Here is a 23,577-nt window from a genome sequence, read left to right as displayed (position 1 = left end):
ATTGAGATCCCAAGCAGGAGTAGGAGCTCTACGGGGGTCTTATATTCTTTGCCCCTCTAAGAAACTGCTTGAACAAAGGATGCGAAAACAAAGGTGGGTCACAATCATAGTGAGCTGAAATTGCTGCAGCATGAATCTTTATGGAAGAGAAGGACAAACCTTTGTCCAATAATTCAGTAAGGTATTGAAGAGCCACACTCAAATTAGGCTCTGAAATCTCCAAATTCTTTGCTGTACTCCAAAATAAAAATCTCTTCCATTTTTCTGCGTACACTCTCCTAGTACTAGGCCTCCTAGCTTCCATAATCACATTTAAAACTTGTTGAGGAAGTTGAGGCCTGCTGTGTTTCAACACAGAATATGCCAGGCTGTTAGATGAAGAGAGTGAAGCTTGACATTGAGCAGATGACCGTCCTGCTGAGATAACAGATGAGGAATCAGAGGTAAAGGCCATGGAGGCTTCTTTACCAGACTCCGTAGAAGTGGGTACCAGTGTTGCCGAGGCCAATCTGGAGCTATCAAAATCATCCTTGGCCTGTCTTGTCTGACCTTTAAAAGTACCTTTGGAAGAAGAGGTAAAGGTGGAAAGGCATACACATGAAGGTTTTTCCAACTGAAAGACAGAGCATCCACTTTCCAAGCTGTGTGATGAAACCCCTTTGTGCAATACTTTGGCAGCTGGTGGTTTAGTGGAGAAGCGAACAGATCTATGTCTGGAGTTCCCCATGACACTGTCAATTTCTGAAATACATGAAGATCCAGTTTCCACTCGTGGGGATCCATGATTTGTCTGCTTAACACATCTGCTAAGGAGTTCTGTGCTCCTGGCAGAAACCTTGCTTGAAGAGTTAGTTGCAAGCGTAGCGCAGTCTCCCATAAAATCATTGCTTGCCTGCAGAGAGGCTAAGAATGTGTTCCCCCTTGCTTGTTGATGTACCACATGACAGTTGTGTTGTCTGTTAGAATCAACACCTGCCCTGGAAGAAGTAACTCCTTGAAAGCCATCAATGCAAACTGGACTGCTAACATCTCCTTCATGTTGATATGTAGATGCTGTAGTCTGGCAGGCCACTTGTCTTGTATCCACTTTCCATTTAGGTGAGCTCCCCAAGCAATGTCCGAGGCATCTGTCGTTAGAATCTGACTTGCCTCTGGCCGGGTCACAGAGAGTCCCTTGTTTAGGTGACATTCCTGAGCCCACCACAAAAATTCCTTTTGAATGCAAGGTATTATTTGAATGACAGTGTCCAAATCCTGGCAGTGCTGTGTCCATACATTCTTGAGATACCATTGCAGCTTCCTCATATGCAGTTTGGCATTGGGAAGCACCAGAATACAAGATGCCATGAACCCTAATGCTTGAAGGACTGTCCTTGCAGTCAGCACGGACTGATGAGATAGTTGATGGAAGTAAAGTGACAGACTCTTTTGTTTGTCCGGGGTTAAAAGGCCATCTGGGCTGCTGTATTCAGTCTTACACCCAGAAAGCACATGTCTTGAGAGGGTACTAGACTGGACTTTATTTCGTTCACAGAATACCCTAGGCATCTTAGCACTGCTATAACATATTCCAGATGCTGTAGAAGGTCTTCCTTTTCTTGAGCCAGAATCAGGCAGTCGTCCAAGTAAGGATAGATTTGAATTCCTTGAAGCCTGAAGTAAGCTATCACTGGAGCCAGAACCTTTGTGAATACTCTGGGCAGTAGATAAGCCAAAGGGCAATGCAGAGAACTGATAATGAGAATTTCCAGCTCGAAACCGTAGAAACTTTCTGCAACTTAGCCTTATAGGCACATGAAGGTAAGCTTCCTTGAGATCTAAAGTTACCATCCAGTGATCTTTGCCCAGCAGAGGTAAAAGCTGTTGTAACGTCAACATCTTGAACTTGGGAATGTCCAAAACGTGTTGAGGAGAGATAGATCCAAAATTGGTCTCCACGTGTTCCCCTTCTTTGGTACAAGGAACAGGCGAGAATAGAATCCTAGGCCCCTTTCTGACACAGGGACTGGCTGAATGGCCCCTATGTGAAGTAACTGTAAAACTTGCTTGTGAGCCTCTTTTCTTTGCAGAGGAGGAACATCTGGCATGCCTTTGAAAGGAGGCATTGTATGGAAATAAAATCTGTAACCGTGGTGAATGATATCCAACACCCATTTGTCTTGAGTAATTAAATCCCAATTTTCTTTGAAAAGAGACAGTCTTCCCCCCAAAGGAGCTGCCAGGCGAGAATCTGCTGGCAGCTGAAAAGACAGGTCATTGGGTCTGTTTACGAAAGGACTGACCCCTACCCTCACCAGAAGTCTGAGCAGGTGAACTCCTGTTCTAGGCCTAAAAGAACTTTGAGCCCTGCCCCTACCACGTCTAGACCTACCCCTAGACTGAGAATCATAAGCAGGGTATGTCCACCCCTTAGCAGGCCAATTTCTACTAAACTTGGTGGCTGCACCTGCAAAAATCTTTAACAGTTTGCATAGACTTAGCTTTGTCCTCCATTTTCTTTAAAACAGCTTCCACAGGCGAACCAAACAACACATCAGACTGTAAAGGAGCATCCAAAATCCTTGTCTTAACATGCTCAGCTAAATTCTGATCCTTCAACCAGGCGTGCCTGCGAAGAACAGAGCTGGTAGCAGCCACCCTCGAGGAGGCCTGTACAGCATCAAAACCACATTGCAAAGAATGCTTACCCACTTGTTCGACACATGAACCAAATTCAGCAACTCTTTACACTCAATACCTTCCGCCAAAGCATCCACCTTAGATTTCAATTGTGAAAGAAGGTAATTCTGATATTTTAACATGTGAAACTGACAATTCAAAGCTCTCATGGCTAGAGTGGAAGAAGTATACACTTTCTTTCCCCACCTATCCAAAGCCCTTGCCTCTTTATCAGTGGGGACAGGATTTTTAACCACAGAAGCTTTTACACCCTTAGGCCCCTGGGAAATAGTTTCTGGGTCCGCCCTAGGACTCTTAAACAAATATTTATGAGCTTCAGGCACCCTATAATACCTATCAGGTTTAACAGGAGCAGGAGGCAAAGAGTCAGGGTTCAGGGCAGCCTCTGCAAAAACATCTTCCACCACATTCAACACAGGAGGAATAGCTAAAGGCCTATGCTGGGGTAAAACAAGAACTCCTAAGCCTTTTCCTGGAGTCAGAGTAATCCTGGCCTTCCCATTTAAAGTGCTCCCTCATAGAATGCAAGGTCTCTGAAAATGAAAAATCCTCAGGTGGAGACGCTGTAGGAGTGGAATCATCCACATCAGAATCAGAATAGGTAGGATACTCCTGCAAATCTTCCACAGAAGATTCTGAAGCCTCAGAACACTGTTCAAAACTCTCAAACTCCGGTTCCACCCTAGGCCTCTTATCAGGCGGGGGCATAGAACCCCTAATCATAGTAATCAAATCTTCTGCCATCTTAAGCATATGTTTCTTAGGCACAGAACCTGAAATGGTAGGAGAAGCTCCCACTGAAGCTGAAGGAGGCCTACCCCTCATAGAAGTTCTGGCAATAGAAGGAGAGGCCCTAACTACCTTGGGAAGAGAGGGAAGAACAGTCACTTGAGAAGCCCCCTCAGCCTGGCCTACCTCCTGAGAAGGCACATCCTGTAAGAGTATAGTTTCTGCCTGGGACTCCATGGAAACTCCTGGCAAAACCTCCGGCTCCACTGAGCCTTCCAAAGAACCGACGTCCGGGACTGCCGGTTCCTCAACCCTAGGCTTCACTGTTTTATCCTTGCGCTTCTTGGAGGAAGCGGGCGTCGGAGCATCCGGCGGCATTTTATAATTGCAACGCTTCCCAAACACTAACCTGGCACAGTCTAACCTCCTCTTAATAGTGCGTTTGTTAAACCTAGCACAAGAGCGGCAACCAACAACGTCGTGCTCAGGCCCTAAACAAGGTATACACAAGGTATGATAATCCCTATGAGGTATCTGTTTCCCACAAGAAATACAGTTATTCACTTTTTCTGACATCCGGTAAAATACTGAGGCAAGAAAAACCAAAATGTTCCCCAGCGGGTACTTAGCCAACTCTGTATCGGTCTGAAACTCCGGTTTCGGAAATATTTCAGTACGCCAACCTGCACTCGCAAAACTGCTTCTGCATCGGACCATGCGGCAAAAAAGACTGAGGATATGACGTCGGTCATGCGCATTAGTACCCTGACGTACTGACGTCAGTCTAATGCGCCCTGACCGACGTCAGCCTTATACTCTGGTATTCGGGCCGACTGGGACGCGGACTATACCCAATAGTCAGGACTGCAGCAATGGAAGACGAAGAACATCTAAAAACTTCACTAGATCCACGTTGTCCATTTCTGTCTGGTTCAACTTGTGGGTTATCAGATCCAAAGACTGCCTTTTCCCACAGACTTCAATCCAGGAGCTTCACCTCCTCTACTCATAATACATGATCCCCCCAATCCAACTCAGATCGAGTTTTCCCATGAACACTACCCTTTTACTTAAAAGTCAGCATCCACTCAGATATGACAAAAGAGAAAACAAAAAAGGACACTATAGGAATGGTGCATAGTCTTGACAAGGCAGGAGCATTAAAATGACAAAAAAATAATCACAGGAGGGAGGGATGGTTGAACCAGATGGAAACAGACAACATAGAACTATTGTTACATTAAGTACACAACTTTTTTATCACACAATGTCTTTTCCATCTGGTTTCAACCAGTGGAAGAGAGTCCCCAGCCACATATCACCAAAGGCAGGCCCCTCCACAAAAAGATGGAACCAAGAGAGGCCCCAGACCTTGAAGGTACAATCCAACTTGTAGTAAGAAAAGAATAATTGTGTAAAATCTTACCATAACCATAGATGTCCTCCTCTTCCATGTTGCAGTATTCTTGGTGTGGGATTTCCTGCCTTCAGGCGACCCGTACGTCGGCTCCTATACAAACGCTTCAGCTTGGCTGTTGTAGCTGCATGAGACGTCACACATAGAGCCATAAACCAGGGACCCTATGTATGACACCTGCACGCACAATCCTCAGAACTTGAAGCTAAGCAGGCAAAGTAGATGGCCCAACAGGAGAGGCTGCCAAAGGTGACCTGTATAATGTCCTGGGTCTCTTCCGTAATGGCGAGAGGCATCAGGGAGCAGTTAGACTGATAGAGTCTGTGAGGGGGAATGGTGGGTGGGAAGGAATACTGTAACATGGAAGAGAAGGACATCTATGGTTATTGTAATATTTTCCATAACTATTCTATGTCCTTCTATTCCTATGCTGCAGTGTTCTTGGTGTGGGAGAGTACCACAGCTTAGTTTGATGAAAGGGTGGTGGATGCAGAAGATGATTCCACAAAGCCTTGTAAGACTGCCCTGGCAAATCCTGCGCGTGCTTTGGAGATTTGTTCCAGTTTGTAATGTTTGTTGAAAGTGTGTATAGTGGACCAAGTAGCTGCTTCCATAATAGAAGCTGTGTCTATACTTTTTTGGAAGGCCTTGGAAGTGGCCACTGCTCTTGTGGAGTGTGCCTTAACCCCAACTGGAGGTTTTTTTTCCATGGTGTGAGTAGCAGAAACAGATTGCCTTTCTAATCCAGGATGCAATGGCCTGTTTGATGACTGCCTTGCCCAATGCCCTGGGGTGGAAAGATACAAAGCATTGCTTGGGATTTCCTAATGTCTTTAGTCTTGTCCAGGTAAAATCTCAGTTGCCTGTGGACATGTAGGGAGTGGAGATCCCTCTCTCTTTGGTTAGTGGGAGAGGGGAAAAAGTTGGGGAGATGAATGGATTGATTTAGAGATAAGTCATTAACTACCTTGGGCATGAAGGAAGGGTTAGTTCTCAGAGTGACCTTGTCCCTATGAAAAATGGTGTAAGGTGAGCATGTAATTAAGGTGTATAGCTCGGAAACCCTTCTGGCAGAGGTAATAGCCACTAGCAGTACTGTTTTCCAAGTACTAAACTGTAGAGAGGCTGTATTAGCCAGTTCGAAGGGGGGCTGGGTGAGTTTTGCTAGGATGAAGTTCAGGTCCCATGGAAGAGAGATAGGCTTCTTAGGTGGTCTGATGTGTAAGACCCCTTTAAGGAAGAGCTTCACAAGTAGCCTGGCTAACAAGGGAGGATCAAGAGGTAAGCAGGCTGATAATGCGGAGAGGTGCACTTTCACTGATGAAAAAGAAAGTTCACCCTTTATAAGTTGAAATATATATGAGAGGACTAGGGGGTTGTCACCCTCATAAGGGTCCCTTTCATGTCCCAGACACCACTGAGTAAATCTTTTCCATTTAGCAAGGTATTAATTTCTAGTAGTGGGTTTCCTGGCCTCCTCAGGACTGACAGCACATCCTCTAAATAGTGGTGTCTAAATGGGATTAGTAATTTATCACCCAGAGAGTCAGGGATAGCATATGGAAGTGTGGGTGTAGGAGAGTTCCTTTGTCTTATGCCAGAAGGTCCACCTTGTGGGGTACCTTGCAGTGATTGCCCTTGGCTAAATTGTATAGGAGGAGGAACCAGTGCTGCCTTAGCCAGTTGGGAGTCAACTAGCAAGATTTTTGGATTGTCCTTGCTGGTTTTCAGAAGGACTTTCTGAATCAGAGGGAAGGGGTGAAGGCGTACAGGAACTTCCCCTCCCAGGTGAAACTGAAGGCGTCTGCTCTCCAAGCTTGGGGGGAGTAAGTTTTTGTACAGAAGGTCTGCAGCTGCCTGTTCTGAAGGGAGGCAAACAGGTCTACTTGTGGACGGCCCCACCGGTGGACTATGTCTAGGAAGACCATCCTGTCCAGCATCCATTCGTGTTGTGGAGGGGATGTTCTGCTCAGGTCTGTTTGCTTCTTGCCCTGCTAAGGGATGTAGCTGGTTTGCAGGGATAGGTTGTGCTGGCATGCTAAGTCCCAAATTAGTAGGGCTAGACTGCACAACTGGTATGCCTTGGTACCTCTGTTTGTTGATATACATTACAGTAGTAATGTCAGTCACTATCGGAAGAAGACATGGTAGCAGTAGGGGTAGGAAGGTCTGAAGAACTAAAAGAACTGCTGTCATCTCCTTTACATTGATGTGTTTGGTTTTCATGGGAGGTTGCCACTGGGCTTGGACTCCAGTGCAAGGTGGCTCCCCAACCAGAGTCTGAGGCATCTGTATGCAAAATTTGTGTGGGTTGAGGGGGCTGCAGTGGAAGGCCCAGGTTTAGTTGTACTTGTTGGATCCACCAAATGATTTCTTTCTTTAAACAGGGAAGAAGGGAAATAACTTGTTCCAAGTGGTTCTGGTGTGACCAGATATTTTTTTTAGGTACCATTGCAGTTTTCGCATATGCATTCTGGCCAACGGTAGCATGGGAATCGTTGCTGCCATCAATCCCAGGAGTCAAAGGAATTGCCTTGCAGTGACTTTCTGGGAGAGCAAGACTTCCTGGAAGTGGGAAGTTAGAGACAGAACCTTGTCCTGTGGAAGAAAGGCTTTCATTCGTTCTGTATTGATTCTGTAACCTAGGAATACCTTGTCCTTGTCTGGGTTCAAGGAAGACCTCTTGAGGTTTGGGGTGAACTCTAGACTTTGTAGTAGGGACATAGTGAAGTGTAGATGTCTTAAAAGGGAATAATCTGACTGTGCTAGGATAAGGTCGTCATCCAGATATGGGTAAATATGGATTCCTTTGGTCCTGCAGAGGGCAATGACTGGAGCTAGGCACTTTGTAAACACTCTTGGGGCAGTGGATAAGCCAAAGGGCAAGGCCGTAAATTGGAAGTGCGAGAATGGGCCAGAGAAACGCAGGAAACATCTGTGTTGAGGCCATGATGGGTAAATACAGATAAGCATCTTTTAGGTCCAAGGTGACCATGAAAGCATTTGAGGGTATGAGGGGTAGGAGTGGAAATTGACAGCATTTTGCAGGATGGTACCTGCAGGTAAAGGTTTAGGAAGGAGAGATCCAAAATGGGTCTCCAGGGACCGTCCTTTTGAGGGACCAGGAACAGTAGAATCCCTTTCCTTCTTGCCCTGTGGGAACAGGCTCTATTGTGCCTTGTTGCAGGTCTGACAGAATATGTGGAAGGAGATGGCATTGTTTTTTTAGGGGAAATGGAATGCCTTGCCAGGGAGGAATTTGTTTCCAGGATGGATAGTATCCTTTTTGAATAATGGTCAATACCCACTGGTCTGTGGTGATTTTCTGCCAGAAGAGGAAACAGTGGGTAAAGCGAGCTAAGAGGGGCAGATGAGCAAGGCAGTCACGCATTACTGAGACCTCCCCTGTCCTGAACGGGCCGTCTAGGCTGAGGAGGTGGGCCTGGGTGAGGAATGTCTGCTAGTTCCTCTTCTGGGTCTGGAGAAGGAGGCAGCAGAATGTGGGTTACGCCTAACAAAGGTAGTCTTAGCTTGGTAGTTCCTATAAAATTTGGGTATAGGGGATACCAGGAGATGTTTAATATCCTGTAACTCTTTGCTTTTTTCTTGCAGATTCTTAAATAGGTCTGCAGACTGCTTTCCAAAAAGGAAGTTGTGCCCCAAGGGAGCATCCAAAATTTTGGACCAAGTCCCCTGGCAGATTCTGTAGTCTAAGCCAGGAATATCTCCTAAGGACAGATGCTGATGCTACAGAGCGAGCAAAAGCTTCTGCAGCATCATAGCTGCATCTTATGAGTGTCTAGCCACTTGTAGTGCCAAGGATAATTTGGAGGAGATATCCGTTTCAATGGGACTGTCAGGAATTGAAGACAGCATAGAGGTGGCTTGGGATACTAAGTCCAGGGCATACTTGGTCATGTGTGTTTGATAGTTAATGGCTCTGAAGGCCAAAGTGGAGGAAGTATACACCTTTTTCCTTATCCTATCCATGGATTTGCTATCTTTATCAGTGGGCAATAGAGAGGCAGAAGGTAGCAACCTAGACTGTTTATCAGGGGCAGTGGCAATCACTGCTGAGTCTGCTAAGGGTGGCTTTACGAGGAATTTTTGTTCCTCTGGCACCTTGTAGAAGTGGTCTGTGCATTAAGGTGCAGGAGGCTGTAAGTCAGGAGTTCTAGAAGCTGCAGTAAAGGCATCCAAGTATGCAGGAAGAACATGGGGTATAGCTGAAGGGGAGGGGGACTCCACTTGCAGCAGTTCAAAGTATCTTTTTTTGGGCTTCTGTCATTTGGGAAGTATCCCATTTTAAGTAGTCTTTCATTTTGGTGATGGTTTAACCAAATGTAATGTCTTCATGTGGAGAATCCCCCTCCACAGAATCCTCATCAGGAGAGTAGTATTCCTTGGGAGAAGCAATCTGGGCTGCATAAGAGATGGATTCATCCGAAGAAGAGTAGGTAGGGTCATGTTCTCCTTTCTTAAGGAGGGGAGCCATGGGAATAGAAGAAGCAAAAGTAGGCTTAGGGCTTAGCAAAGGCAATGTAGTTGTAGGGGAGGCAGAAGGCCTAAGGGCCATAAATGCCTGCATAAGTGAGGAGGTAAAGGCCTCCCAGTCTGGAGGGGCTTCGGAAGCAGGCGTAATATGTTTAGTTTTCTGCTTCTTTTTGGTTGGAGTCTATCAAGAGCTGGGTTTGGCAGTGGCTGTATCCGAGCTCTGGATCCCGGTCAAATCACCCCCAAATCTGGTTCATTCTTGACATCGACAGGCGTCAGTGTCTGAGAAAGCTCCGTGAACATGCCTGTCGTCGGCTGTGCAGCGGCCTCCGCAAGGGCGGTCGATGGAGCCGACGGATCTGCCGAACACTCCTCAACTCCTACATTGGTAGTTGGCGAGGCGTCCAGGTGTGAAGCGACAGACGAAGGCCTATGCATCTTGGCCTTATTATGCGGAGGTTCTTGGGTGACCTCTGAGGCAGGATCCATCCTGAGAGCCAGTCGTTTGAGGCGCTGGTTTTCTAAGTAAAGGTTTAAAGCTGCCAAACAGCTACGCAAGGTCTTAGACACAAAAAATTTACAAATAGGGCAGGCGTTATGGTTGTGCTCCCGGCCTAAGCGGAAAACACATTTGTCATGGGCGTCCTTATGGGGAATTTGACACCCGCATTGGCACACTCCCTTTTTACCTGACATCAGCTGAAAGCTACAACAACCATGCCTAAGCAATGCGAAAGACTGGTAAAAAACCCAACAGGTTACTTATCTATAGTCGATTCGACGTCTGGAGAGCGATTATACGATGCAAAGTTGTCTGCGGCTGAAAGATTCTGAGGATTGTGCGTGCAGACATCACACACAGGGTCCCTGGTTTATGGCCCTATGTGTGATGTCATGCAGCTGCAACAGCCAAGCTGAAGCTTTTGTATAGGAGCCGAGGTATGGGTCGCCTGAAGGCAGGAAATCCCACACCAAGAATACTGCAACATAGGAATAGAAGGACATCAAACATATCAATACTTGACCAAGTAGCCTCAGCACAAATATCAAAAAAGCCCCAGCAGAAAAAGACAGTAGAAGCTGCTACTGCTTTAGTAGAATGATCTCTAGGTTTAGCAGGCAAGGCTCTTCCTCTTGAAGCATACACAAAGGAAATACAATCGGAGCCCATTATAAGGTTATTTTAGACAAAAAGCCTTTCCCAGTCTCACCCTACAAAAGGAAACAAGGAGCCGCTCTGTTTTCCAAAAGCTTTTTGTTCTGTCCAAATAAAACATGAGCTGTCTGTGTGTGTACAGGCAATGATGTAAATATTCCTCCTTGTGAAAGAAATCTGAAAAAGACTGGTAAGCGAATAAACTGGTTCAAAGTACACTCCGAAGCAACCTTGGGCAAAATAGGAGGGTTGGTCCTGAGACTAACCCTGTTTTATGAAAAACCAAAGAGAGGAATGCAGGACAGCAGATACAACTTCGATACTCTTCTGGCAACCGACACCAACAAAACGGTCTTCTGAGTCAACAATTTCAAGGAAACAGTAGCCAAAAGCTCAAAGGAAGGTCTACCAAGCAATTGGGGACCAAAGGAAAATCCCACAGAAGTACCAGATCCGGAGTTGGAGGCTGCAACAAAAAAATAAGTTATGTCTTATAACGTTTCATCTGTGTTGTTGATCTGAGGTAATGGGGAGGAGAGCATTCTGGGTAGGACCTTGGCTCAAGAGTTTTTGGCTGACGCGAGCTTGATATTGGCCAGCTCGGTTCCGAGGATGCAACTGATAACCCATCAGTAAGGAATGACCAAAGATTAACATCAGATGGTATCTTTCCAGAAAGGTTTGGGAATCTTTAGGACTGCTACAGGAGTACTATCCCTGCAAATGAGAAAATCAGAAATGGCAGCCAGCTGAAACTTTACAGTCGAATGACTCAAATCAGTCTGAAAAATCAGCTAGAAAATCTAAAAGGGCATCAAACAGGACTGTAAAAGGGTACATCACAAATAGCATAAATTTTTCGTGTGGACTGTTTCTGGAAAGGAGAGAGAATACCGATAACTGTCAGAGCTTGCAACCCTTGGCCATCACAGGAATTGGAGAAAACATGCAGTTAACCTGAGGGTGCAAAAATTGGGTGAAGGAATCCCTGCAAGATGGGATATCAGAACTGAAGTGGGAACTAGCACCCAAAAAAGATGATGCAAGTGAGGCCAAAGAAAGGGAAAAGGACAGTTTTGTACCTACCATAAATGTAGATGTTCAAGGATCCACATTGCTGCAGTCATAACTTGTGGGTAGTCCGCTGTCCTCGGTCGGCCCGAATACCAAAGAGTTAGGCTGGCGTCGGTCATGGGCACCCGGAGCTGACGTCAGTACGTAGTAGTACTTAAGCGCATGACCGACGCCATATCCTCAGTCTTTCTTTCCCCAGATGTCAGAAGGCCTTAAAAAGAAAAGGCCAGAGCCACAAAGGAGAAAAATAACAATTATCCCCAAGGAACAATAACAACAACAACAACAACCCCAAACCAAAGAGGGGAAGGAGGGAGGGAAAATAGGACTGCAGCAATGTGGATCCTCGAACATCTACATTTATGGTAGGTACAAAACTGTACTATGTTCTTCGTCTCACATTGCTGCAGTCATAACCTGTGGGTAGAATCCCAAAGCAAAGGAAAAGGGAGGCTGGCAAAACGAAAAAGCATTAGGGGCTGCTAACATGCCCTGTAAGACTGCAGTGGCAAACCCAGCCCTGGACTTGGAGAAAAGAGGGAGATGGTAATGTTTAGTAAAGGTATGAACTGAACTCCAAGTAGCTGCTTCCAAAATATCCTTAGTAGCTACACCCCTCAAAAAAGCAGTAGAAGTGGCAGTAGCCCTAGTGGAATGAGGTCTAATCCCAGCAGGAACATCCTTCCCATGATGAGAATAACAAAAAGCAATACAATTACCAATCCACTTTGAAATAGGCTGCTTTGAAACAGCTTTCCCTTGTGAACCCAAAGCAAAAGAAACAAATAACTGTTGAGTCTGTCTGAACTCCTTAGTTCTGCTCAAATAATAACGTAACTGCCTGTGCATATCCAAAGAATGCAAGATTCCCCCCCCCTTATTTTGGGGATCAGCATAAAAGGTAGGCAAATGGATAGACTGGTTCAAGGCCACATTAGAAATCACTTTTGGCATGAAAGTAGGGTTAGTACGCAAAGAAACTATCCTTATGGAATATTAGAAAGGGTTCAACTGCCATGAGAGCCTGCAATTCAGATACCCTTCTAGCAGAAGTAATGGCCAACAAAACATTAGAAATCACTTTTGGCATGAAAGTAGGGTTAGTACGCAAAGAAACTCTATCCTTATGGAATATTAGAAAGGGTTCAACTGCCATGAGAGCCTGCAATTCAGATACCCTTCTAGTAGAAGTAATGGCCAACAAAAAGGCAGTCTTCTAAGACAAAAACTTTAATTCAGACGTAGCTGCAGGTTCAAAAGGAGGCAAAGTAAGCTTCTCCAACACAAAATTGAGATCCCAGGAAGGAGTAGGAGCTCTACGTGGGGGTCTTATATTTTTTGCCCCAAGAAATTGCTTAAACAAGGGGTGAGAAAATAAAGGAGGGTCACAATCATAGTGAGCAGAAATGGCTGCAGCATGAACCTTCACAGAGGAAAATGACAAACCCTTGTCTAGTAATTCAGTAAGGTACTGCAGTGTAAAACTCAAATTAGGTACCGAGACATCAAAGTCCTTTGTTGTGCTCCAAAGAAAAAATCTCTTCCATTTATCAGCATAAACTTTTCTAGTGCTGGGCCGCCTAGCTTCCAAAATGACATCTAAAACCTGTTGAGGAAGCTGAGAACCCACAGGCTCTAAAACAGAATACGCCAGGCCGTTAGATGCAGGGACTGCACCCTGAAATTGAGCAAATGACTGCTTGACTGGGACAACAAGTGAGGAAGCTGTGGCAAAGGCCAAGGAGGCTCCTGAATTAAACTCCTCAGCAGAGGATACCAGTGCTGTCGTGGCCAATCTGGTGCTATTAAAATCATGCAAGGCTTGTCCCGCCTGACCTTCAAGAGTACCTTGGTAAGGAGAGGCAGAGGAGGAAAAGCATAGACGTGAAGGTTGTTCCAACTGAAAGATAGAGCCATCCACTTTCCAAGCTTTTGGGTGAAACATCTTTGTGCAAAATTTTGGTAGTTGGAAATTTAGAGGAGAAGCGAACAGATCTATGTCTGGAGTTCCCCAAGCCACTGTCAACTGTTGAAATACCTGAGGATCCAATTTCCACTCGTGGGGATCCACAATTTGTCTGCTCAATACATCTGCTAGGGAGTTCTGTGCTCCTGGCAGAAACCGTGCTTGAAGAGTGATGTGCAAAACCAGAGCAGTCTCCCACAATATCATAGCTTGCCTGCAAAGAGGGTAAGAATGGGTCCCCCCCTGCTTGTTGATGTACCACATGACACTAGTGTTGTCTGTTTGTATCAACACCTGTCCTGGTTGGAGTAAGCCCTTGAAAGCCATCAGGGCAAACTGGACTGCTAACATCTCCTTCATGTTGATATGCAAATGCTGTAGTTTGGGAGGCCACGTGTCTTGAATCCATTTCCCATTGAAGTGTGCTCCCAAAGCCAGGTCTGAGGCATCCGTCGTTAAGATCTGACTCGCCTCTGGTCGGGTCACAGAGAGTCCCTTGTTTACGTGACATTCCTGTGCCCACCACAAGAATTCCTTCTGGATGCAAGGAATTATCGGAATGACAGTGTCCAAATCGTGGCAGTGTTGAGTCCATACAGTTTTGAGATACCATTGTAGCTTCCTCATATGCAGTTTGGCATTGGGAAGTACCAGAATGCAAGATGCCATGAACCCCAAGGCTTGAAGGACTGTCCTTGCAGTCAGCCTGGACAGTACTGATAATTGCTAGAAGTATAGGTGAAGAGTTCTTTGTTTGTCCGGGGTCAGAAAAGCCATCTGAGAGGCTGTATTCAGTCTCACACCCAGAAAGCACATGTCCTGAGAGGGTACTAGACTGGACTTTGTTTCGTTCACAGAATACCCTAGGCACCTTAAAACTGCCATTACATACTGTAGCTGTTGAAGTAACTTGTTTTTGTCTTGAGCAAGAATCAGGCAATCGTCCAGATAAGGATAAATTTGTATTCCCTTCAGTCTTAAGAAAGCTATTACAGGAGCCAGAACCTTTGTGAACACCCTGGGCGCAGTAGTAAACCAAAGGGTAATGCAGAGAACTGATGATGAGAAGTACCAACCCGAAAACGCAGGAATCTTCTGCAGCTGGGCCTGATAGGAATGTGAAGATAGGCCTCTTTGAGATCCAGAGTTACCATCCAGTGATCTTTGCCTAGCAGAGGCAGAAGTTGCTGTAACGTTAACAACTTGAACTTTGGAATGTCTAGGTATGTATTGAGAATGGACAAATCCAGAATTGGCCTCCAAGTGTTTCCTTTCTTTGGCACTAGGAATAGACGAGAATAAAACCCTAGGCCTTCTTCTGACGGAGGTACCACCTGGATTGCCCCCATCTGTAAAAGCAAAGAAATTTGTTCCTGAGCCTCCAGCCTTTGCTGAGGAGGTACATCTGGCATGCCTTTGAAAGGGGAAAAGTGTGAAAATAAAACTTGTAGCCTTGATTTATTATGTCCAACACCCATTTGTCCTGGGTGACCAAATGCCAATTTTGCTTGAAAAGTGCCAACTTTCCTCCTAGAGGAGCTGCCAGAAAGAAGGATCTGGCAGCTGGAGATACAGGTCATTGGGTCTGTTTACGAAAGGCTGACCCCTGCCCTCACCAGAAGATTGTGCAGGAGAACTCCAAGTCCTAGGTCTGAAAGAACCCTGAGCGTGAGCCCTGCCCCTACCACGTCTAGACCTGCCCTTAGACTGAAAATCTGAAGAAGGGTAAGACCATCCTCTTGCAGGCCAATTCCTGCTAAACTTAGGGGGCTGCACTTGCAAAAATTCCTTAACTGTCTGCATAGACTTAGCTTTGTCTTCCATCTTTTTCAAAACTGACTCCACAGGGGAACCAAAAAGAACTTCAGATTGAAGGGGAGCATCCAAAATCCGAGCTTTAACATGCTCTGACAAATTTTGATCCTTAAGCCAGGCATGTCTACGAATAACTGAACTAGTAGCAGCCACCCTGGAAGAAGCCTGAAGGGCATCAAAGCCACACCGCAAGGAATGTTTACCAACTTGATCTGAAGCATGAACCAAGTCCTGCAATTCCTTACACTCTATACCCTCAGATAAAGCATCTACCTTAGATTTCAATTGGCCTAACAGAAAGTTCTGATACTTCAGCATATGGAATTGGCAATTTAAAGCCCTCATAGCTAACGTAGAAGAGGTGTACACTTTTTTACCCCACCTATCCAACGCTCTAGAATCTTTATCCAAAGGAACTGGATTCTTAACCACAGAAGCCCTGACACCCTTAGGCCCTTGAATAATAGTTTCCGGGTCAGCTCTAGGGCTCTTATACAAATATTTATGTGCCTCTGGAACTCTGTAATACCTGTCTGGCTTGACAGGGGCAGGGGGTAAAGAATCAGGATTAAGGGAAGCTTCAGAAAAAACATCCTGAACAACATCTAAAACAGGGGGAATAGCCAAAGGTCTATGTTGTGGCAAAAACAAAAATTCCCTAAGCCTCTTACGAGAATCTGAAAAATCCTGACCTTCCCACTTGAAATGCTCCCTCATGGAATGCAAGGTTTCAGAAAAGGAAAAATCCTCTGGAGGTGAAGCAGAAGGACAGGAATCCTCTGCATCCGAATCAGAATAGGGAGGAAAATCCTGAATATCCTCAGCTGAGGACTCAGAGTAATCTGAGGAATGCTCCATTCCCTCTAAATCTGTCTCCACCCTAGGCCTCTTCTCTGGAGGGGGCATAGAACCCCTGATCAAAGTAATCAAATCCTCTGCCATTTTCAACATATGTTTTTTAGGAACAGAGCCCGAAGAACCAGGGCTGTGGCCCGTACCAGAAATACCAGGTCTAGCCTTAGCAGGGCCTGTAGTGACTGAAGTAGATGGCTTAATAACTTTTTGTAAGGATGGAACCACAGAAACTTGAGAAGCACCCTCGGCCTGACCTAACTCCTGAGAGGCCAACTCCTGCAAAAGTAAAGGTTCCCCCTGGGATTCAGCCGAGACCTCGGCTGGATCCACAGATTCAACCGTAGATTCCAAAGAACCGGCGTCCGCAACGGACGACTCATCCGGTTTAGACCTTAAGGATTTATCTTTTCGCTTCTTTGCGGTAGCGGGCGGAGGATCCGACGGCATGTTGTAGTTACACCGCTTACCGAAAACAAGCCTAGCACAGTCTAATCTGCGTTTAATGGTGCGCTTATTAAATCTAGCGCAAAAGCGACACCCGACTACGTCGTGCTCAGGCCCTAAGCAAGGAATACAGAGAGAATGATAGTCCCTATGAGGTATCCGTTTCCCACAAGAAATACAATTATTAACTTTTTCTGACATCCGGATAAACTGAGGCAAGAAAAGACAAAAATTTTCCCCAACGGGGTACTTAGCCAACTTGGTCTTCGGTCTGAAACTCGAAAACTGAAAATTTCAGAACGCCGAACGGCACCTGCAAACGCTGCTTCTGCTTCGGACCACGTGGCAAGAAAGACTGAGGATATGGCGTCGGTCATGCGCTTAAGTACTACTACGTACTGACGTCAGCTTCGGGCGCCCACGACCGACGCCAGCCTAACTCTTTGGTATTCGGGCCGACCGAGGACAGTGGACTACCCACAGGTTATGACTGCAGCAATGTGAGATGAAGAACATCCAAACTTATCAGGGCTAGAACAGAAAAATGAGAATCATTGCCACTCTGCAATAGGCTGCCTTCAAAAGAAATTTGATTAGATGCATAGCAGGGTAGGCATCTAGCAGTCCTAGGGGCCAAGCATACAGAAGAGTGTCCCTGGAGGGAACCAACATACTGATGCACTTCATGCCGAATGTGTTGGCAAACAGCTTGCAGCACTGGGTGCCCCGGTGTTGGAAGATCCAAGCTGCTACTTTTGGGTTCAGGGACCATTTGGACAGTATGAACAAAAGCATTCTTTCTCACATTAGGATGCTGCAATTCCCTTGGATGTGTTTTGCTATCAGAAACCATTGAGAGGACATTGCCCACTGTCAAACCCTCATGGCCTCTCCGACACACGGGGCAAGACTGTGGGTCCAATGTTTATTCAGGTACCGCACCAAAGACATATTGTCTTGTCTGGACAGCAATCACACCTTGGAGAGAGGGTCTTGAAAGGCCTGCAACACTAGGAGGACTGCTCTCATCTCCAAGACATTGACATGAAGCCTGGTCCTTCAAAATGGTACCTCCCCACCCCAAAAGGGAAGCATCCATACTGACTGTCGCATGGGGCTTGTGAAAAATGAAGGGTCGACTTGCAGCAACCACAGGCAACTCCAACTACCATCAAATGGAACATCAACAGTTTGTTACTGGAAATAGGAAATCCAAGGGATGAGTCAGGTAAAACAACTGAACATCCACTCCAAAATGCTCATACGGTACCTCACTAGAGAAACTAGGCAAACAAATGCTGCCACGTGTTACAGATGTCCGAATCATGGAGGCTATCTCACTAGAGAAACTAGACAAATAGATGCTGCCATGTGTTACAGAAGTCAGAGTCATGGAGGCGGGAGGCTTGAAATGCTTCTGCATGAAGAGAAATCAACCTTGAAGACTTGAAGCTTTGCTGTCTGAGACAATATGTAAAAGACAGCCCATGAACTCCAACACTTGCAGTGACTGCAGGCTGGGCTTTTCGTAATTTGCTGTGATACCGAAAGACAGACATAAGTGGAGTAAGGAGTCTCAAACATTGACGAGAAACACCATAATGAAAGAAGGAGCCAATCATCCAGGTACAAAAAACATATGAAGCCCCTAAGCCAGCCTGCCATGTTTGCCATTCACTTGGTGGCTGTGGTGAGACCAAAGGGCTGCACTCGCAATTGATAATGATAGACTCCCAGATGAAAGCTCAGTTTCTGCACGACCTCGCTATCTTTATATGATGGTAGGCGTCCTTGAGATTTATTGAGCACACCCTGCTGTTATTACTCAGAGGAAGAATGGACTACATCATGGCCAGCCAGAACTTGGTCTGTTTGACATAACAGGTGTTTGCTTAGATCCAAAACTGGCCTGAGGTACTTGTTCTTCTTTGGTAGCAAAGAAAATCTGGAATAGACTTTGGATCCTCGCTGGTCAAATGGAATCTCTTGGATGACTCAACTGTCCAGCAACTTTTGAATTTCAGATGGCATCTCTCTTCTCTGACAGGGTAGAGCACCTGGAAGGGATTTCTGTAGTTCTCTTGGGGCAAACAAATATGGAATTCATATAACTTCTGGATAAGACTTGAAACCTAAGAGTACAAGGTGTTGGTTTCCCAAGCTTTTGGGTGGACAGCAAAGAAACCCCCGACTGCCTCCAGAGAGGCAGCAGTCTGGCAACACATCAGGTACACTGAAAAGACCTATCAGAAAATGCCCTATGTGTGCTCCGATTGTGTGGACAGCCTCTACCAAGTGAACAGCATCCATTACCCTCCTGCTGTGAGGGGGACCTTCGTTAGGAGAATCTTGGAAAGGCTGCTACAATTTATGGAAGAGAGACCCTTGCCTCCCTTTGGAGTCCTAGGAAAAGATCACTGAGGGGTGGCAAAGTGTACTCCCACGGCAGACGAGAGTCCCTCCATCATGTTTGGTCCTAGACAGTGTTCCCTTGTCCTGGCCCAAACACGGAACCACCAAATGATATGCTGGCAAAAGATGCTTTAAGGCAATCCACAAAACTGCACAAATACATCCATTCATGCCTGCACATAGCAATGTCGGCACTTGCTGCACAGGACGTGCCACCTACCACTGTAGACAGCAACCACAAACATATTAGTGACCGATTACACTACTGAGAGCTCAGTCTCGAGATTCTTTTGCACCCCAGAATCTGCTGGGTCAACACTACATTTAACACTTCTACATTTAACACTTCAACACTAAGACCCATTGAAGCCTTGAGAAATGATCCAAATAACTTAAGTGCACACAATGCAAAGGTCTATGAAGCTTACTTGCACTTTCCCATCCAGTACAAAATCTTGGACTTTCTGTTGTGAGTATGGACTGAGGAACTCAGATATCTTTTAGAGGGCCACCGTCATCACAATCACATTAACTGCGGGACCCTTACTCCAGTGCGGTCAGTGCTTAGGTGGAGTTATGATCCGGTCTGCCTTCCTGGGGATTAGTTTCACTACTTCATGTTCTTTTCAGGCCCTCAGACACCAGGTCAATAAGCATGTCGCGGGTGGGGACTACCCAGAAGTGTATGGGTCCATGTCAAAGGTCTCTAGAAACACCAATTCTTACAGGGAGTCTACTCCCACACTATTTCAACAGTTGTAAAAGATCTCCAAAGGAAGCATCATTACAGTGGAATTTACGGTAGCCCTTCTTTCATTAAGGTCAGAGTTCTCAGTGAGGGATTCCTCAGGAGAATACATATGCTTCCTCTTGCATCAGCTCTTACTATGCGACTCATTGACTGGGAAGTCTGGAGAAGAACTAGAAGAGGCAGGGAGCCCTGGAATCAGGGACACCTGGGGACTAGATGGCGTGGGCTTGTCCTGGAGCTAGCTGACCAGTATTAGCAGGCCAGGATATGTATAAAGGGGGAGGTTTTGCTGCTGATACAGACCACTCTATCCAAGACCAGGAAAAAATCTTTTCTACAGCATCAAAAGCCAAGGAAGACGTCTAGCAACCTGTACCAGCATCCCTTCGATCAGAGTAAAAGAACAGTAGCCATCCCCGACCTGACCTGCATAGATGCCAACCTGTTGAGTGCAGAATCCCCGAGTGAAAGGGATGACTCTGAAACCTGGAGTTTAGACCTTGACCCTGGAGCCATGGCTCTTAACTCTTGGCTCCATGACAAAGAAAAGAGAACTCTCCCAGGAGCCCCTGCCGGCTTCTCTGGGATAGTTTGCATCACTGCACTATAGACGCTGAGAGGGACCCGTCTCCACTGCTCTGTATTTGGGGATCTGAACCAGACTCCCTTTCGAATGGCCAAGGGGGATGGAGGCCATAGGCCATCGCCCATCCCTTTGGCACAGTGCTCGCCTATCTCTCAGGACTGACGGACCCATGTTAAACTGCTGTTCACATGGAGCCCTTCTCCACTTCAGCCTTCCAAGCTCTCTTTTGAATATTTGCTAAAGCCACCAAGCTCCGCCTCTAACCGGGCTGAGAATGCTAAGCAAAGGTCGGTGCCTGAAATGGATAAGCAATCAAAACCAAATGGGAAAACTAATTGGATCCACAAACCCTGGGGCTGAAGGGCCCACAGGAAGTAAAAGTAAAAGGAGTCAAAGCTTCCAGCACTGGGCCAAGGGAGTTGGGAAGATCCCTAACTGGATATAGCCTTACAAGAAGCAGTGCATCAGCGGCTCCAAATCCAGTGGTTTCAAACTCCCAAATGATCAGGCAAAGCAAGCAGGTGAAGTCACCGAGGGAGGGTTGGACCAGCACTGGGATCCAACAATCAGATCTGAATTGGAGAAGCTAGCATCTGGGGCAGAGAGAGTAAAGACACTGAGAAAATGGGGTATGCAACTTACTTGCACTAGCAACCTCCTTGACTTGGAACAGGCTGTGGATGCTAGACATGGGGAAGTTGGGACTGTCCAACACAGCTACCACGGGAGATTGGGTCCAACTGGGCAGAGTCAGCCCTGGCACCACAGACACTGGAGGCACCGAAAACCAGTGGACCTTTACCTTTGGCTAATGAAACTCTGAAGATACAGAATTCTTACTTGGTCCTTACAATGGCGCTTCAGGTCATTGTCCTTACCCCGGATCCCTATCACCCTTCTCAGTTTTCTATCTTCTCTTCACCTCGTAAAAAGCAGAAGCTGCTGCTGGCAGCAGCAAGCCTTTAAGAACTAGTTTAGCCTGGCATTCATTAAGCACTCTGGCCCCAAAGCCTGCATAGGCATCAAAACACTTGAGTAGAGGTGAGCTGCGCTGCGGTAGTAGATGCAGTAGCTGTGGGCATTTGGAAATTGCAGCTTGTGGCCAGAAAGAACACATTACTTAAAACCTTTGTCCTTTTCCATCCTAAAAGACAAAAAAAACCCACCACACTATCGAACCTACCCTAACTACCTTGCTACCTTCATCCATCCTCAACCCTTTTCCCATTCTACACATGAGGTCGGGGTGTCATTTTCACCAGTGACAATCATCTCAAGCCAAGGTTTACATCGCTGGGTAGCTAAGCCCTGCCACAGTTGTTCAAACGTACCACACAAACATGCACGCACACACACGCACACGGACCTACTGCCAAATCTAGCGTGCACAATCCACCTACTGCACGTCTTTAGAGTATGGGAGAAAACCAGAGCACCCTGAAGAAACCCCAGTGACCACAGGGAGGACATGCAGACTCTGCACAGAAAGCAGCTCAGCCAGAAACAAACCAGAGAACCTCTTCTTGCAAGGTGACAACACTAACAGCTGCACCACCGCGGCTGCCACACATAAACACTTAAAATTTAACCACGGACAACAAACACATAATACATTAATACTACTTTACTTTCCCTTTTTTTAACAAGAAACAGCCAAGATGAACAAGAGCAGGAATGACTGAACAGTGCAACAGACCCAGGCAGAAAACCCACTCACCACTTACGTAAGCTACACAAGACTAACAGTACTCTTCACAAGTACAGGCAAAAAGACTAACCAAAGGATACAAAAGTGGAGCTCGCAAATCACAATGCATACTACAAAGGCAGCAAACAAGAACTGAACTGGATAGAGAGAGCAGTGTGTTACTGGTAGAGGAGGCATAGTTCCTTCACTGAAATCTCTGGAAAAAGGCTGTTTTTTTTTCAGAATCAGATCAGATAACCCACAGGTTGAAGCCAGACAGAAAAGACAGCCTCATATTTAGTACTATGTCGGAACAGCTTTCTTGGGAAGCTCTCAAGCTGAAGTTTTCTGGAGGGCTCTTCAAATTTCTAGCACAGAACATGCAGCCAAATGACTGACTTTAAACATTCAAGCTGTTCACCAAACCTATCATGCTAACTCATCAGAAGTGTGAGACTTTAGCAACAGGTATGTGGCAACATAGTTACCGGAAATCGAATGCTGCTAAAGTGCTCATGCTGCAGCAGTCAAAAAGACTGACCACAAAATTAATCTGCAAAACATTTTCTCAACACTACTCTACAAAACTACATAATCTTTAAAAAAAAAAAAAAAAAAAAAATCTGGAAACTCAACTAACCTGCTAACAGTACAAAAACACAGCACTAAGAATACAGAAATAAAATGCTTACATTTCTGATCAGTTTTCAACATACTATTTCTGCACCAAGCATACAGCTTAGAAGCAAACAAAAAGCTAAACTATACTAAAAAAAAAAAAAAAAAAACAGCAAAGATTAAGTTTAGTAAGAAGTCACAATGCACCAGCTGTACATCAGCTACATAACCTGCATGTAGTCTCTTTTATATTAATACATTTTAAAACAAAGCATTTCACTTCACCAGAAATGGCAATTAGCATTAGTTTAATGAATTAAAAAGAACAAAAGCAAAGTCTTGTGTATATGGACTTACTTGTTTTCAGAGTTCGCCACAGGAGTCTCTTCTCCTTCAGGTGCTTCTTCACTAACGTTTGACTGATCGAGTTCACTGCAAATGACAGACAGGGATATATGAAGATGCATGATCATTTAAAACTATATTTAAACCAGAACAAAAAAACTTGAGAGTTCCAACATGCTGCACAAATCAGAAAAATGTGAAATCTCGATCAGCAAAAATGTAATTCCACCTTACAATAAGTCGACCACGGTCCCAAAATTTTAAACCTTATTTTATAAGCACTACTTAAAACATTACAAAGAAACATCTGAAAATTTAAAGGACACACCATGACTCAGAAATCCCCCCATTCTTCTCCCATAGCTACCAAAGATACTACTTAAATTTCTTTAAAGAAACAGCATCTACATTTTTACAGCCATCACTGCCCTCTGTAACCAGCTTAAAAAAAGGATTTCCGGAACTAAGGAAATGTGATGAAAGGAAAAAAGAACTGCTGCACTAGCTTTGCAATACAGAGGGGCTACAAGTTTACATGTAAAAATAAAA

General features: G+C 45.5%; 1 protein-coding gene across 4 annotated transcripts in view; it reads right to left on the bottom strand.

The window, feature by feature from the left end:
• Window positions 1-23,577, bottom strand: part of SERBP1 (SERPINE1 mRNA binding protein 1) — a 1,097,797-nt gene that overhangs the window by 485,645 nt on the left and 588,575 nt on the right. For all 4 annotated transcript variants that reach the window (XM_044085594.1, XM_044085595.1, XM_044085596.1 and 1 more), the window contains exon 5: window positions 23,041-23,115. In XM_044085594.1, coding sequence (XP_043941529.1) covers window positions 23,041-23,115 — 75 coding nt within the window. The remainder of the gene's footprint in view (window positions 1-23,040; window positions 23,116-23,577) is intronic.

Source organism: Protopterus annectens, chromosome 10.part0 (genome assembly GCF_019279795.1).
Source record: "Protopterus annectens isolate FY-2018-M chromosome 10.part0, PAN1.0, whole genome shotgun sequence".
In the NCBI taxonomy this organism is placed as follows: Eukaryota; Metazoa; Chordata; order Ceratodontiformes; family Protopteridae; genus Protopterus; species Protopterus annectens.
This window is presented reverse-complemented; position numbering and strand designations above follow the sequence as displayed.